This window comes from Nematolebias whitei, chromosome 16, assembly GCF_014905685.2.
Source record: "Nematolebias whitei isolate Nwh7 chromosome 16, NemWhi1, whole genome shotgun sequence".
In the NCBI taxonomy this organism is placed as follows: Eukaryota; Metazoa; Chordata; class Actinopteri; order Cyprinodontiformes; family Rivulidae; genus Nematolebias; species Nematolebias whitei.
In genome coordinates this window covers 42688121-42706110 of record NC_056513.1, presented here as the reverse complement: position 1 = coordinate 42706110, position 17990 = coordinate 42688121, and the positions used below count along the sequence as shown (strand labels likewise).

The 17990-nt window shown below is 42.2% G+C and overlaps 1 protein-coding gene across 1 annotated transcript in view; it reads left to right on the top strand.

The window, feature by feature from the left end:
* The window catches only part of nup133 (nucleoporin 133), a gene marked incomplete in the record, with an annotated part of 43074 nt that overhangs the window by 18940 nt on the left and 6144 nt on the right, over positions 1–17990 (top strand). Inside the window, 13 exon segments of the mRNA XM_037690623.1 lie at positions 882–1029; positions 3606–3756; positions 4225–4379; positions 5349–5440; positions 6036–6199; positions 7783–7877; positions 8247–8471; positions 8548–8670; positions 8763–8862; positions 8986–9249; positions 11053–11186; positions 12941–13099; positions 13719–13854. Coding sequence (XP_037546551.1) covers positions 882–1029; positions 3606–3756; positions 4225–4379; positions 5349–5440; positions 6036–6199; positions 7783–7877; positions 8247–8471; positions 8548–8670; positions 8763–8862; positions 8986–9249; positions 11053–11186; positions 12941–13099; positions 13719–13854 — 1946 coding nt within the window.

Below are 17990 nucleotides of genomic sequence, written 5' to 3'. Positions count from 1 at the left end.
ATATATATATATAAAATCGTTGGTCAGTGTAGGTGGCGTGGGACACGTGAGTAGGTGAGTAGGTTGCAAAATCACTTCCCACCGGTCTTTGTATAACCATAGCAGGAGCTGTGTCGAGCTTGTTCTTGGTGCGAGCTGAACTTTGCCAGTGCTGTCCCTTTTCTCCAATTCTGCTTGTGGTGTTCATGGACAGGATCTCAAGCTGCAGTCGTGGAGAGAAGGTGTCTGGTTTGGGATCTGTAGGGTCTCCTCTCTGCTTTATGCTGATGATGTGGTTCTGTTGGTGTTTTCGTGCCAAGACCTTCAGCGTGCACTTGGGCGGTTCACATCCAAGTGTGTAGCAGCTGAGATGAGTTTTAAGTTTCTGTGTCTTGGTCATGAGTGAGAAGAAAAGGTTTACTTGAAAAGGACAGACCAAGAAATTGCTGGAGGGGTTGTGTCTGGGAAGGCCTCGGGGTCCCCCAGGACAAGCTGGGGAGAGGGATGTCTGGGTTTCTCTCCTGGACGTATGGATGAGCGGTAGAAGTTGGAGTTGAATATTTTAATAGCATTAAATTTACAAAAGCCCAAATTCAAAACACCCATTTCCTCACTGAACTGAATATTTGAAGTATAAAAGGTTAAAATGGCACAAAATGTAAGAAAGCCGTTATATTGCAAAAAGCATATGTGGAAAAATATCCACTCAATAATTTATTAACCATCATTAAAGAAGGAGGTGGTTTTTAACACTGCTGATTCTGCAGCAAGTAAAACTGATTAGAAAAGGTTGTGCGTCTGTATTTAACTTTAAAAGTGACAAAACTTTTGACCCCATTAGTTTTTTTGGCTATTTTTCATTATAACATCCTCTTCCTTATCATGAATCGCTGTGTTTTCAGAGCCGGCCTGGTCATTTTGGCTGCAGCCTGGCACCAGTCGGACACTCCCTGTCTGGCCTACTTTTGCCTGATCACCCTGCAGGACAGGGGAGCCACCATCTTTGAGCAGTTTACTGTCGAGGTGACAAAGTACAGCTGTCTATTTCAGGTCAGTCCTCCTCAGACTTCTAACCCATTTTGGTTTGAGTAATGATCCACAATCTCTCCTGATGCATGTTCAGTAATCTGGGTAGATAAATCTAACAAGGATGAGTCAGGTCTTCTGGACAGATTCTTCAGAAGACAAAGAGAGAGGAGTAAAGGAGGTCATCTTTGTGAAAAGAAAACCGTCCATCATTAAACAGGGGCGGAGCCTCCGTGTTCAACTGTCCCCCTCTAACAATGCTGTTATTGCTGGTATCACTCAGCCCTCTGTGAACAGTAAACAGCCATCAGTGTGCTAATGATCCATTGTTAGGCTGATGGTCCTTCTTGAGCATGTGATCAGCTGGTTTTGGTTGTCAGCAGAAAACTGGTTGATCCACTCTGAGAAGGTGCTATTTAAGAGACTGAGCTGAATACAGCACCTCAGACTGAGGAAGTCTCTTGGATGAGAGACGAAACGTTTCAACAAGAAGAATCTGTCCAGAGGACCTGACTCAACCTTGTTAGATCCACAGTCTCGTTTACTGGATCCATAATGAGGATGGCTTCATTTATTTTACGCCTTTAGACATTTCTCTGTTTATCTGTCCGACTGAGGGAAAGATTTCATCATCTCTGCCACAACAGATAAAAAAAAGAGGAAATAATTTAGGAATTTAATTTGTGTCTCCCCTCACAGAAAAGTAAATGAAAAAACAGTTCTGGGATTTTTTTGGTGGGTGTTTTTTTTTAAATTGTTGTTTGTTTTCTGAATCACTAGGTCTAATCAGTTTCCACAAAGAATGACTACTATTTCCCACTGCCCAAAAGCAAAAATCAAAGATGATGATTTTGCATGTGTCTGCGTATAATCCAGTCAGGTTTATCAATATTAAGCAAAGATTTGGTGTGGGAGTAGCTGAGAGTCATCCAAAATGCATGTTTTGGGCGGTAATAAAGCAATTCAATTTAGTTTATTTATATAGCACCAAGTTACAACAGAAGTCATCTCAGAACACTGAACAGAAACATTCATATACATTAAAAAAGCCAATTAGTAAAAGTTCTCTATCTATGGAAGCAGCAGATTGTGTTGAATCTTCACTTCATCACAGTCTCTCATCCTGAGCAAGCACAAAGGAGACAGTGGAAAGGAAAAACTCCCTTTAACAGGAAGAAACCTCCAGCAGAACCAGGCTCAGGACGAGCGGCCGTCTGCTTCGACCGGCTGTTTGAGAGGACAGGAAGGAGAGACAGACGAACACAGAACGACAGGTCCAGATTCAAGGTTCTTTATTTGTCATTCGCACCACATGTGGTGGAATTAAATTGTTTACACAGGGTCCCAGTTACATCCAACAATAGTATAAAATGTATTAAAAAAAAACAGTAATATATGAACTAAAAATACAGTAAGTATAAAAACAGTACGGTGAACAGCAGCACGAACATGAGTCTGTGTGAGCAGATGTACTTACTAAAGGAGGAAAGAAACCCAACAAGGATTAAGGTTAAGGTTACAAATAATTACAAATCTAAAATGGGTAGAGTAAGTAAAGACAGCAGCAGAGTGAAGAAATGTGGTCAGTTTGTCCTCCAGCAGTCTAAGCCTATAGCAGCATAACTAAGGGACAGCTCAGGAAACCCAAGCTGACCCTAACTATAGGATTTATCAAAATAAAAAGTCTTTAGCCCAGTCTTCAAACTGGACAATGTGTCAGTCTCACAGACAGAAACTGGAAGTTGGTTCCACCAGAGAGGAGCCTGAGAACTGAAAGATCTGCCTCCCATTCTGCTTCTGGAAACTCTAGGAACCGCAAGTAAACCTGCAGTCTGAGAGCGAAGTGCTCTGTTAGGAAAATATGGAACAATAAGATCTCTAATATAAGATGGAGCCAGGTTGTTGAGAGTGTTAGAAATCGTTAGATTACACATCATTACTGTTTAGAAATTTGCCATTCACTATTTGGAGTCAGTTCTGTCTCAGTCAGCAAAATATCTCATGAACCTCTGAATTTTAATGAAGCTATCAAAGTAATATTATAATTTAAAATATTTGTCCATCTGCAACTGATTAATTGTTTAAGTCAAGCCATTTTAGGACGGCTGCCACAGCCAACTGATCCTATAAAACACAATAATGGCTATAAAACTGTCAGTTTTATTGATATTGTGTCCATTTGTTGTGGTTGTAGCCGAGAGTCATCTTCAGCACAACTCAATGTTGCATTGTAACATTTTTCATTTGATAAATCTCCCAGATGGAAGTGAAACATCTTCAGCTTCAGAATAAATGTCCACTTGTTTTTGCATTTTAACCTTTTTTTTTGGAGACATCTTCTAGTATCACCCAAGATCACTCGGTGCTATTTTCAAGGTTTAATCAAAACAGATGCAACTCTTATCATTTCTCAAGATTATCTCAGTCTAAAACTCTAGCATAAAAGAAGAAGTGCAATAAGCATTCCTTCAGGGGATATTTTAATTTTCATTGTTGATCTGTATTTTGGAAAGATGGATGTTAAAATGTTGTTAGCTCTAGAATGCGCTGTATGTGAAAGGTTTGATGATGGCGTGTATTTCTCCGTATCAATTCCTCAGAGCGAGGAGGCCCTGCAGGCTACCCGCTTTGTGTTGCCCTGGTCCCCTGGCTCCACCGCCTTTCTGTACAACGAGGAGCTGGTGTTCGTCTGCTCAACGGGCACCAGCAGGGGAGCGTTGCCAGACGAGAAAATCAGTTTCAACTCACCAGGTGAGAGTGAGTCCTGTGCTTTATATCCAGCTCATTTAGTCAATGATGGTGTTCTCATTCATAGCATTTATTTCTCTGTCTCACGATGGGAACCCCCCCCGCATATTCCTCAGAAACATTTATCTCAGTACGCCCATCCTGACTGGCTGGTGATTGCGACGCCTGCGTCACCTACTCTTTTAGTTTTCAGTACGACACGTCACTGTTCAAAAACCTTTTGCTTCCAGGCATATTTTACTCTTTTAGCAAGCTAGCTTAGCTGTCCGTAGACAGGAGCTATTTCAGCTAACTTTCCATCGACAGGCACTAGCTGCTGTAGCTTCAGCCCTCACCATAGTCTGGAGCACCTATCACCTTTGAGGATGATTTTCTGTGTTAACACACCGGCCCATATATGGTCCCTCTGCGTATTCCTCAGAAGACGACAAAAGACAACTGATGTGTCACTGTTGACTTGTGTGCGTTCAGGCGATGGTGTCCGTGGAGGAGGCTGCTGCGCCAACCTGCCCGTGCTTTTCTCCCAGAACAGCGGCCTGGTGGCGGTAGTGGCCAGAGAGAGTGCCTCCATCCTGCCAGAGACCATGGAGGACTCGTTGTGCTCGTCGCTGGCTGCAGCCCCTGAGGTAAAGCAGCCAGAGCAGCAGCTGGAACACAAACCTTTATTTCAGTAATTCCTTTCAAAAAGTGAAACTTATATATTATATTCATTCATTACACACAGACTGATATTTTTCAAATGTTTATTTCTTTTAATAAACTTCCTGCTTCCTGCTGCTGAACAACTTTATGGAGATGCAGATTTAATTTTCCAGCAGGACTTGACACCTGCACACAGTGCCAAAGATACCTGTACCTGGTTTAAGGACCATGGTATCCATGTTTTTATTTGGCCAGCAAACTCACCTGACCTTAACCTCATAGAAAATCCATGGGGTTATTGTGAAGAGGAAGATGTGATACACCAGATACAACAATTCAGAAGAGCTGAAGGCCACGATCAGAACACCTGAGCAGCAGAGCCACAGACTGATGACTCCACGCCATGACACGTTGCTGCAGTAATCCAGACAAAATGACCCCCACCTAAGTATTGATGCTGTACATGCTCATACTTTTCAGTTGGCCAATATTTCTAAAAATACTTTTTTTTATTGGTCTTAAGTAATTTTCTAATTTTATGAGATCCTGAATTTGGGGTTTTCATTAGTTGTCAGTTATAATCATCAACATTAAAAGAAATAAACATTTGAAATATATCAGTCTGTGTGTAATGAATGAATATAATATACAAGTTTCACTTTTTGAATGGAATTACTGAAATAAATCAACTTTTTCCACCATGTTCTAATTTTATGACCAGCACCTGTAAATAAGAATGTAACACAATGTTGGGAGAAACCGGTCCGATCCTGTTCTGCTCACGGTTTGTGGAGCAGCTTGATGGTGGAGTTCATCCCTACTGATGAACCATGTTCACAAACGGTCCACACTTTGAAAAGCCAACACCCTAAAAGGAATAAACTAAAAACATTGTGTGATCATTCTCTTGATTTCAGGTACGTTGTGCAACATTTTTAATTCTTGTGTTTAAGGTTTCTACCATGGAGACTTCAACCAGAGCGGAGCCTGTAGCCCAGGAGGACAAGACCAAACTGCTCAAGTCTGCCTTCCTGCAGTTCTGCCGGTACGTTGCAGGAATACTTCAGATCCTTTTGAGCAACAAGTTGCACTTCAGAGAGTTTGGTCCTTATATCAGCATGTCTTGTTTTGTTTTACAAGGTTGGAACTTGGTGTTAATAAGTGCTCTTTCCTGCTATAGTTTTAAACTAGGATAATTTAAAACTATAGCCATTTGGTTTAAACTACATCAAAATGTAGGTTAATATATGAAACGCTGGCTGACTTTAAGTCATTATTTTCTTTGTAAGGTCAGTTAGGTGTGGATCTGTCAAACTAACCTCTTTGATCATTAAAGGGTTGGCTCCAAGAGATATTCAGATGAAGAGCTCTATTGAAAGAGTTCTTTTTGACGGCTTCATGAGGATGATTCCAGTGGTTCATGAGATATTTTGCTAACAGAAAACAAACATGCACAGAGACGAGGGCAAAGGCAATATTGCCCGTTTGTTTGCTTTTCATAGCAGGTGATAAAAATATTTGTAACGGTTGATTTATATTTTCCTGAATTGTTTTAAATGTTGATATTCTGTAAAAGTGTTTAACTTCTTTTAAAACACGACTGCAATAACTAATAATTCAGTTTGTTCCTTCTTTGTCAGTAACGACCTGCTGGGAGCTCAGGCGGTCACAGACGAGCTCTTCCCAGCTGACAGCGATGGAGAGGAGGGAGCTGAGCTGGACAGCATTGTGACTCAGATCAACCTGGAGCTGGTGGATGATTACCCAGCCTCAGACCCACGCTGGGCCGAGTCCATCCCAGAGGGTGAGGAGACGCTGGACTGGAGTTACTTACAGCTCTCCAAAGCTCGAAACATCATCAAGAGCTAATTAGAACATAAAACAAGGTCATGTGGATGACAGGGGATGAAGTTCAGACACGTCCGTCTGAATCTTCATCCTACAGAGCTGATCTGCCGTTTATTATTGTCTCCCATCGCGAGGTGAAGAGGGGGATTTGGAAACGCCCTCTGTCCATCCATCCGTCCGTGCAAGTTGCGATCAGGATAACGTGAAAAACAAGTGACGTGGCGACTTCCATTTTGCTGTGTGGCAGCATCTAGGCTAGGGCTGAACGATTTTATAAAATATTCTCATTGTGATATTATACCTGAGTATTGCGATTTAATATTCAATTATATTTCAATGTCTTCTTCTCGTGTATTTTTCAACGAACACGAGCAATAAATCTGTTTCAGTTGCAAAAAAAACTCCACTGTTTTCAGCTCCGCTGCAACTCTTGTTTCTGCATTTCTTGTGTAGCTCCAGGACAGCAGCTTGGCTAAAATGTGTGCGCGAGGACATCCTGCAATGCTTCTCCGTTGAGTTTACCAAAGCCGTAAACCCAGGCCTGGTCACTGTATCAGTGGGCATCATGTCTGTCGCTGTGAACTCCGTTATTGCTCCGTGCCGTTTCGAATTATGTTCATACGGAGGAAACCTTGGAGCAGTTCGGTCAGTGATCCCTGTCGGCTGATACTTTGATGACTTGAAGTTGGAGCACTGGTCGTTGACATTCTAGCCATGCAACTATTGTAAATGGCTTTGTGGTGTTTTTTTAAGTGATAAAGATTTGTGGTGTTACCTCGACAAGGCAGGTTCTGCACATGTCGTTGAGCAGCATCCTCTTTCTTTTAGACAAAATAATCCAAACGACGGACGTGCTGCTCCTCGTTGGTGCCAAACTTTCAGGTGTGTCAGCTTCTGTCGAGCCTGACGCCATTGTGCGACCGGTTAAAGCGCAGTGCTGACTTCTCCCACTCCCTGCTCCGCTCACTCACTCACGAGTGACGTAACCAGATCATGTGACCAGTCAAATCACAGCCTTTATGATTAGAAAATTGTGTTCTATCATATTGCAATATTATTGCAAATTCAATTATTAATTGTTCATTCCTAATCTAAGCATAAGAAAAGTTCCTTTAAAATAAAACCTATGTGTGTGTATATATGTATATGTGTATATATAAATATAAATATATACACACACAGTGTGTGTACGTATTTCAAGAGAAATAAGAGCAACCTTTGCTAAATTTCAAACTTTGTTGCAAGAGGTCTAATTATTTAACTAAAACTAACATTTCAAAACTGTTTTCATTTTGTCATTACGGCACTTAGTGTCGATTATTGAGGGAGAACATTTTTAATTTAAATGATCGTAGCCTTAACTTTACAGAGAGAGAAAAAGCAAACTGAGATTTAATACTTCCTCAGGCCAATATAAATAAATAATTTTAAAGTCCATTTGTCAGCAGTCAGAAACTTCTAATGAGCCATAAATTGATTCTCTTAAAACAGGCAGATTCATTCATGTATGAATTAATGTGATTTTTTTCTTTGTTTCAGAGAGTGCTGGATTTCTTCTGACATCCCTCATCATCCTCCACCAACTGGAAGACAAGATGAAGGCCCATGGCTGCTTTATGGACTTTCTGCTTCAGGTAACGACAGCCCAGCAGCTGCAGCGTACACTCAGCGTCAGCTTAGTTCAGGATGTCTGCTTCATGCTGGAAACTAAACTAACTCACCAAATTAATTACCGATACCTTCCCTCGTATGTTTCAAAGTTTCAAACATCTTATAAAATTATTTCAGCCTGTCAGGAAAGGACTCGTGACGCGCACTTTTACGATAAAGTGCAGTTTGGTTTTACAGCGTTCTTTTCAGACTGTCTCTACATGCTCCTACAGGCAAACTTAGTTTAGAATAGACATAATTTTTACTTTGTAAGTCCTGGGCATCACTTAATGAAAGTAAATAAAGTCTAACACGTGTTGTTATGACTTATTTTAATAACCATTCTTCTTAAGGTGGGTCTGTTGGACCGGCTCAGCCAGGTGACTGTGCGGTCGTCTGTCATGGCAACTCGCCTGCTGCTGTGTGAGCACGCTGAGAAGCTGCAGGCAGCCGTGGTTCTGAAGAACTACCACAGCAAACAGACGGAGCTGGTTCACCGGGCCATCAGCGCGGCGCTTCATAGGAGCAGCACCCCCGTGCCGCCCAGCCTCACGGCAGCTGATGTCTTTTTCAGAGAGGTGTGTGTTCGTGTCAGTCCCGTGTGAAGACACAGCGTTGGAAGGTTGTTTAACTGATGTTCTGCTTCTCCCCCAGGTGTCCCAGATCTCCTCTGTGTTTGACTGTCTACTGGAAGAAGAGGAGCGCAGTCTAAAAGAGAACCCCGTGGACTCTGTGCAGTGGGCTGAGGTGGTTCTCACGGTTAACAACATCATTAAGGTAAAATCACTGTTTGACATGCGCGACTCGAACAGGAAGACAAACCAACACAGGAGTACTGTGAAACTGGAGTATTGTATGTGTGTGTGCAGGACATGCTTCAGGCTGCCGTTCAGTACAGAGAAACCAAAGCCTCCATGTACAGACCTTCTGAAAATGCACCTGCAGAGCCTGAGTATATCCCTTGGACAGGTAACGTTCCTTCATCTTCCACAAGATCTAAAGCACATCTGTTTTTCTTGATTGAATTCTGTTCAGACGAACTTCAGGATTAGAACAAATGAATAATAAATCTGTGTTCACCTCTTCCTTCAGCATCTGGCGGTGTTGGAGGCGTTCGCACCATCATTTCCCGCCAACACGATGTCATCCTAGGCTCCGTTTACCCACACGCCGACTCAGAGTTACGCAGTACTCTCTGTGAGCAGCTGGTAGCACTGCTGGACATATACCTGGGTGGATACGTGGCCCAGCTGACCTCCCTACAAAAGCAGAGGTCCTCGGGGCCCCAACAGGAGCGCTACAACAGTCTCGAGATGGAGTACAGCCAACGGCGCTCAGAGCTGCTCACGCCGCTGTGTAAGTGGACTGAACGGCTCTGAGAGACGGCGTGAGACTTTGGAAAAAACCGTTGATGTTGGTTTACAGGGTGATCTGCTTCTGACTGCATTTGTTTTTAGTTTACAGCTATCAAGATCAGTAAAGTACACAGATTTTAATCTGTTGGTTTAGGTGAAGTTTGTGGAATTGGTTTGACCTGGTTGCCTTCATACAGTAATTAAAGTGGAAGACTTTAATTCATTCAACCTTTATTTACACAGGTTAGTCTCACTGAGACACAGAGAGACCTGTTTTTATCAAAGAACACAGATGAGGTACACAGAACAATAGACAATCATATAAAGAGCATATAAAATTAAAACGTAAATGGAAGAAATTATATAAAAAAATGAAACAAAAAAAACTGCTACATTATAAAGCGACTTAAAATACTAAAAACAGGAACATGTCTGCATTTGCTGTTGCCATGAACTTAGCAGTTGTTTGAAAGCACTTAAAGAGGTCAAGGTCGAGAGCTTCAGATCTTTTTGCAAGGTGTTGCAGGATAAGAGAAGGCCCTTTGAGCTAGGGCTGGGGGGGGGGGGGGTGTCAAATATACTCGATGTATCGCGAGATTTTCAGGTTACGATGGTTAAAATGGCTCTAATGCAACCATCGCGAGTATTATTAGACTTGAAAATCAGTGTGCAGTAGTTATTTTTCTCCCGTCTGCGCCGCCAACTGCACGTGGCCCCTCACGCACGTGCTTCCTGCTTCTCCAGGTGGGCGGGAGTTTAACACAACAAATAAACACGGGAGATATGAAGAGCAGCTTCGCTACGGAGCAAAAAATGAAAACAGTGGCTGTTATTTGGAGATGGTTTGGATTTAAATTATCAGATGAGCAGCAGAAAAATGTTTTCTGTAGACAAAGCTGAAAAAAGTCCCTACAAAGGTCAGAACTACGAATCTTTTTCACCATTAAAACAGTGCTATAAGTTGTAAGCTGCAGCTCCGGCTGTGTTTTCATCCTCCTTCCCTGAAACAAACCACAGTCTGAAACTCATTTAGCCGTGCTGTGCCTCATGAGAGGAGCAGTGAGAGGTGGTGCCACTTTAATAAAGCAGCAGCTTATCATGTCACTACAGACAGTGCTTATTGGCTAACGTCCTAAAGTTAGCCGTCTGTTAGCACCGTGTCTTTAGCGATATGACAAACTGCTGATTTATTAATGTGGCGCTGCCTCACACTGTAAGACTTGAAAATCTGTGCACAGTAGTTCTGCTTGATCTGCCCGTCCAGCTTCACGCAGCCCCTCCTCCTCCCTCATGTGCTGCTTCACACACCAACATCGTGAAGGCGGAGCAGCTGAAGAGGAATATTATTTAATATATGTAAATAGATTATTTTTTATACATTTATTTTGTAGTTACAGCTGTTTGTTCATAAATATGCCTGTGTGACAATTGGGACAAAGCTTTGACTCAGAAATATATTTTTATTACTTTATGGAAATAAAAAAACATCCATTCAACCTTTATTTACACAGGTTTAACAAAAACAGCTACATTGTAAAATAATGTAAAATTCTAAAAACAGGAACATGACTGCGTTGGTTTTTACCTTGAACTTAGCAGATGTTGGAACGTCGAAATATATATCGCAATTTTTCTTAAAAATGTTGCAATATTAATTTTGGTTCACATCGCCCAGCGCTGCTCTGAGCGTGCACCGAGTGCACACTTTCATTAAACATCACAAACTTGAGCTGACGGCCTCAGAGTCTGAACTTGTTTCCTGCCTGCTTGGAAATGATGCGTCTGTGATGTTTCTGTTTTGCAGTGGAGCTTGGACAGTACCAGTGGGTGGCAGCGCTAGCTGAGAAGTACTGTGACTTTGACATCCTGGTTCAGATGTGTGAGCAGAGCGACAACCAGAACCGCCTGCAGCACTACATGGCAAAGTTTGCTGAGCAGGTACGCCGTCGCAGATTCTGCTGTGTCCAGTGGAGGCGTTCTTCTGAATCACCGTTGAAGGTTCATTCAGAACGAGCCCGTGCCGACTGTAAAGATTCGAGCAAAGTTTAGTTGGGCTAAATAAATACTTAAAGATTATTTTTCAGTTCTAAGGGTTCATGAATCAGAGCATAGTAAATTAAAAGTCTACCATTATTTGAAGGACTGCGTATTTTCCACCGCCTGATTCAAGTTTTAGACAAAGTTAATGTTGAGACATGAAGGAGACTTTGGTGCAGCCCTGAAAGTAGCATTATGCACAATTCCTTGCAGACTTTGCCAGTATTTTTGTGATGTGTTAGCTCTTGGAGTTTGTGTTGTACACGATGCTCAGCTTCAACCACACCAGCATGTATCCCAGTATTTGTAAACTTGGCAGCGATATAGATGATTCTTCTCAAGTCAGTTTGCTGTGACACCTGCCTTTAATTGGGTTGACTTTCAAAACTGAGTCAGCGTACAGGCATTACTTTCCGAGAGTTTTATTGGTGGTTCATGAGATATTTTGCTAACGGTGCAGACGAACACGCACACAAATGGGCCCAAACTTATTTGTGCTCCTACAGTAGGTACGGTAGGTGATTAAAAATGAGCAGCTGCTTCACAGACTCCAGTATGAAGAATAAACTTGAGATTTTAGAAGTAAAAAATGTGTTTGATGCTTTAATTACTACTATGTATTCATGGGTGCCTGAATATGTAATAAAATGAACATGCATGAGCATAAATGTGAATATTTCAAGGGCAAACAATGGTCCCACTAACTGTATGCTCAGTTGGTGTCGTGGATATTATCATGCACTTGTCTGTACAAAACCCTCGTTCAGATTATTTGTCCTTAGGGCGGCTGTGGCTGAGTGGTTAGAGCATCCTCCAATGGGAGAGTTGGGGGTTCAATTCCACCAGCAGTCACATGCTGAAGTGTCCCTGGGCAACACTCTGAACCCCTCGTTGCCTCCGATGTGTGTCCATCAGTGTATGAATGTGATAAAGCTCTGATTAGTCTCTGTATAGTTCTAGTAGAGCGATGTACGAATGAGTGAGGCACAGATTGTTGTAAAGAGCTTTGAGTAAGTGGGTAAGATAGAAAGAGCTGTATAATAAGTACAGTCCATTTAAGTATAAATCGCTGTATTGAATAGGGCACGTATCCTTTTTATTGCTTTTTGTACAAAGCAGGGACTGCTTACAGTTCGGACTGGATGATTGACAGTAGCTGTGTGTGACTTTAAATTATTTTGATTGTGAAGTTGTTACACAGTAAATCCTACTTTACTGGACGTGGCCTGCTGTCTGTCGTGACGTCCCTAACTACTACAGAATACATTTTTTGAGAAGACTCCTTGCAATTGAAACATTTTTTATGTCTGCACATTTGAGTTACAAGCTAAACACTAATGAGGTGTTATTTCTGTCTAAACGAACCAGTTTGAACCGTTTAAAGGTGTCACATCATGATGCTCTGTCTCATACGATTGTTACTCCGCCTCAAAAGCATCCCAGTATGTGGTAAATATTAAATTAAAAAAAGTCATGGACTTTAAAAGCGGAGTATAATATAAGAACTGTACCAGACTTCATTCTCAGACTGGCTCAGTCCAAGCTTCAGAAACTTGCTGTTTAGACTAAAAGATTTAAAGTTTCAAAATCCAAATCCTAACCAGAGCATTTACATGTTTTTAAACAAACTGTCCTCGTCTCTTCTTTTGTTGTAGAACTTTGCTGACTTCCTGTTTCGCTGGTACATGGAGAAGGGGAAGAGGGGGAAGCTGCTGTCTCAGCCGGCTGCTCAGCATCAGCAGCTGGACAGCTTCCTGCAGGCGCACCAACACCTGAGCTGGCTGCACCACATCCACGTCCATAACTACGAAAGTGTACGCGCACACACGCAGCTCTTATAACACCGTCCTCTTTGTTGTGTTAAACCATCAACACCCCTCACCAGGTTGGAATTCTATGTGGAAGTATGTTTTATTTATTAAAATCTCTTCCAACCTTTGTTCAACCAAAGGAAAGAGTCGCTGAAGTGTAAGATTTAATTTACGAGAGCGTCCTGGCCAAAGCAGCAGCACAAAAACACAACAACGGTTTAAAACGTATAACAATATACACAAAATAATTAAACTAGAAGAGCTGGGGACTAAAAAGGTAAGCCATCAGATGTAGTTGTGTCAGAAGGTTATAGATTTAAGCTTTTCTAAAGTAACCAGCTCACTTAACTTGGTGATTAGTTAATAACACAAAAAGTTAGTTTCCAGGAGTTGCTTCTTTCTATCTGCGTAGTGACTCGTTAAAAATAGTCTTGTCAGGAGTATTATGTAACAGTAAGTTTGATTTTAAAGTCAGTTATTGATAAAAATGAAATGAGCCACATGTGCTTTCTGCTGCTGTACTACAGAAATACTTACTATAACGTAGTCTTGTTGCGTATAAACATGTATAAACTCCAGCTGTTGATGTAAATCGTCAGTAATGTAAGAAGGACGTGTGCAGGCCCACAGGACTCTGGACAGCCAGGCCAACATGGAGACCCGTTACTTTGTGAAGAAGAAGACGCTGCTGGCTCTCAGTAAACTGACGGCGCTGGCCTCAGACCTGCCCGAGGACGAGCTCACCAAACAAGTCAACGGTAAAACAAGTTTTCTCGAGACAGAAACATCTTCGCGCTGCATGAACGTTTTTAAATCAAGTTTTTATTTTCCAGTGTCTCAGCTGTAAGTTTTATACTGGGTCGTTCACTTTGTTCCATCCGTCTTTACCCACTTCTTCCTTTCTGGGTCACTGGTGTTCATGTCCAGCCATCACTGTGCAGGAGGTGGGAGACACCTGGACAGGCCTCCAGTCCATCACAGGGACACGGAGACAAACGAGACAAACAACATTCACTCTCTCACTCACACCTAGGGACCGTTGTGCTAATATTAAAAAAGATGTGTAAACATTTAGAATAAGACGGATGTTTGTCGACACTTTGAGTGTTAAACTAAAGCAGTCCTTCTCAAATAGTGGGGCGCGTCCCCTGGGGGGGGCCCGGGGCAATGCCAGCGGGGGCTCATGTGACCCGGGGAACATGCTTTTTTTGCCACAGGGAGTAGTTTGGGTTTTTTTTCTCGTGTGTTCCAGCTGTTTGCTCGTATCTCTCTGACTCACCATAAAGTTATGAACAAATAACTTGTTGTTGCTGGTGAAGATTCTCAGTCATCCAGGACATGATGAATTCAAAAAGCGTTCAATACAAAAACAACTGGACTTTATTTGTAACAGAAGACGTTTCGCTACTCATCCGAGGAGCTTTCTCAATTCAAAGAGCAGAGAGAGAGAGATACAGGTTATAAGACTGAGTGAGATAAGACACACACACACATAAGACACACACACACATACTGTATATGTAGATTGGCAGTTCACACCTAAAAACCTAAACAGTAGGTCTTTGTTCCTCTAATTCACAGTCGAGGCCCCTCTGTTCCCATCAGGTGTGAAAACCGGCTGGGGATCTGTTTTAAAGTAAACATATAATGCAACTTTAAAACAGATCCCCAGCCGGACCACTTGTATCAACACACATCTGGCAGTCTGAACAGTCCCCATCGCTGACCCCCTATGACCTCACAAAGGTAGCTAAACACATGTCTCCGGTTAAAAAACTAATTCAGCTCAGCTGATTAAAGATAATTAAACAGATATCCTTGGGAATATGTAGAAAATATTCCCTTTTTTTCCTTTGGTCAAAAGCATTTAATGAACTGTTTATTAGAATTCCTATTAAGAAAAAGATGAGTTTACTTCAGGATTTTATTAATCAGTGGATTACAAGGCGTTGCATGGTGAGTTTCTCTTTGCTTTAAAATTTGTTTTAATTGATTTAGAGCTGGACGGATGGACCTACATCCATCCGTCCATCCATCCATCCATCCGGTCATGTGGTATACGTAGTAAACCAATATCGTGTGTGTAACAACAGACAGGAACAATCTTGTGAATTTTGTTAGCGGACTCAAAGTTGGTGAAACCTAATTTAGCGAAATCTAATTGTGCTAACGGTTTCCAAAATGAGCAAAAACACTAATCCTTTAATGAAAAATTTGTTTTTCTATTAGCTGTTGATTAGTGGAACGGTGCCCACCACTGACTGACTGACTCACTGACTGTGACTGACTGACTCACTGACTGACTCACTGACTGACTCACTGACTGTGACTGACTGACTCACTGACTGACTGACTCGCTGACTGTGACTGACTGTGACTCACTGACTGTGACTGACTCACTGACTGACTCACTGACTTACTGTGACTGACTGACTGACTGTGACTGACTCACTGACTGACTCACTGACTGTGACTGACTGACTGACTGACTGTGACTGACTCACTGACTGACTCACTGACTTACTGTGACTGACTGACTGACTGTGACTGACTCACTGACTGATTCACTGACTGTGACTGACTCACTGACTGACTGACTGTGACTGACTCACTGACTGACTGTGACTGACTGACTGTGACTCACTGACTGTGACTGACTGACTCGCTGACTGTGACTGACTGACTGTGACTCACTGACTGTGACTGACTCATTGACTGACTCACTGACTTACTGTGACTGACTGACTGACTGTGACTGACTCACTGACTGTGACTGACTCACTGACTGACTGTGACTGACTCACTGACTGACTCACTGACTGACTGTGACTGACTGACTGTGACTGGCTCAGTGACTGACTGACTGACTGACTGACTCACTGACTGACTGACTGACTGTGACTGACTGTGACTGACTGACTGACTCACTGACTGACTCACTGACTGACTCACTGACTGACTGACTGACTGACTGGCTGTGACTGACTGACTGTGACTGACTGACTGACTCACTGACTGACTGACTGACTCACTGACTGACTCACTGACTCACTGACTGACTGTGACTGAATGACTGACTGTTTCTTACACAGTAGTCCCTCGTTTCTTGCAGGGGATCTGCACCCTGAAGCCCTATGAGTAGTGAAAACCACGAAGTAGGAATAGTAGTACAAGTAGTAGTTTATTTTAGTGAATATATATATATATATATATATATATATATATATATATATATATATATACAGGTCCTTCTCAAAAAATTAGCATATTGTGATAAAGGTCATTATTTTCCATAATGTAATGATAAAAATGAAACTTTCATATATTTCAGATTCATTGCACACCAACTGAAATATTTCAGGTCTTTAATTGTTTTAATACTGATGATTATGGCATACAGCTCATGAAAACCCAAAATGCCTGTCCCAAAAAATTAGCATATTTCATCCCACCAATGAAAGACAAGTGTTTTTAATATAAAAAACACCAACCTTCAAATAATCATGTTCAGTTATGCACTCAATACTTGGTCGGGAATCCTTTTGCATGAATGACTTCTTCAATGCGGCGTGGCATGGAGGCAATCAGCCTGTGGCACTGCTGAGGTGTTATGGAGGCCCAGGAGGCTTCGATAGCAGCCTTAAGCTCATCCAGAGTGTTGGGTCTTGCGTCTCTCAACTTTCTCTTCACAATATCCCACAGGTTCTCTCTGGGGTTCAGGTCAGGAGAGTTGGCAGGCCAATTGAGCACAGTAATACCATGGTCAGTAAACCATTTACCAGTGGTTTTGGCACTGTGAGCAGGTGCCAGGTCGTGCTGAAAAATGAAATCTTCATCTCCATAAAGCTTTTCAGCAGATGGAAGCATGAAGTGCTCCAAAATCTCCTGATAGCTGCATTGACCCTGCCCTTGATAAAACACAGTGGACCAACACCAGCAGATGACATGACACCCCAGACCATCACTGACTGTGGGTGCTTCACACTGGACTTCTGGCATTTTGGCATTTCCTTCTCCCCAGTCTTCCTCCAGACTCTGGCACCTTGATTTCCGAATGACATGCAAAATTTGCTTTCATCCGAAAAAAGTACTTTGGACCACTGAGCAACAGTCCAGTGCTGCTTCTCTGTAGCCCAGGTCAGGTGCTTCTGCCACTGTTTCTGGTTCAAAAGTGGCTTGACCTGGGGAATGCAGCACCTGTAGCCCATTTCTTGCACACGCCTGTGCACGGTGGCTCTGGATGTTTCTACTCCAGACTCAGTCCACTGCTTCCGCAGGTCCCCCAAGGTCTGGAATCGGCCCTTCTCCACAATCCTCCTCAGGGTCCGGTCACCTCTTGTCGTTGTGCAGCGTTTTCTGCCACACTTTTCCCTTCCCACAGACTTCCCACTGAGGTGCCTTGATACAGCACTCTGGGAACAGCCTATTCGTTCAGCAATTTCTTTCTGTGTCTTACCCTCTTGCTTGAGGGTGTCAATGATGGCCTTCTGGACAGCAGTCAGGTCGGCAGTCTTACCCATGATTGCGGTTTTGAGTAATGAACAAGGCTGGGAGTTTTTAAAAGCCTTAGGAATCTTTTGCAGGTGTTTAGAGTTACGTCGTTGATTCAGATGGTTAGGTTCATAGCTTGTTTAAAGAACCTTTTCGTGATATGCTAATTTTTTGGGACAGGCATTTTGGGTTTTCATGAGCTGTATGTCATAATCATCAGTATTAAAACAATTAAAGACCTGAAATATTTCAGTTGGTGTGCAATGAATCTGAAATATATGAAAGTTTCATTTTTATCATTACATTATGGAAAATAATGACCTTTATCACAATATGCTAATTTTTTGAGAAGGACCTGTATATATATATATATATATATATATATATATATATATATATATAT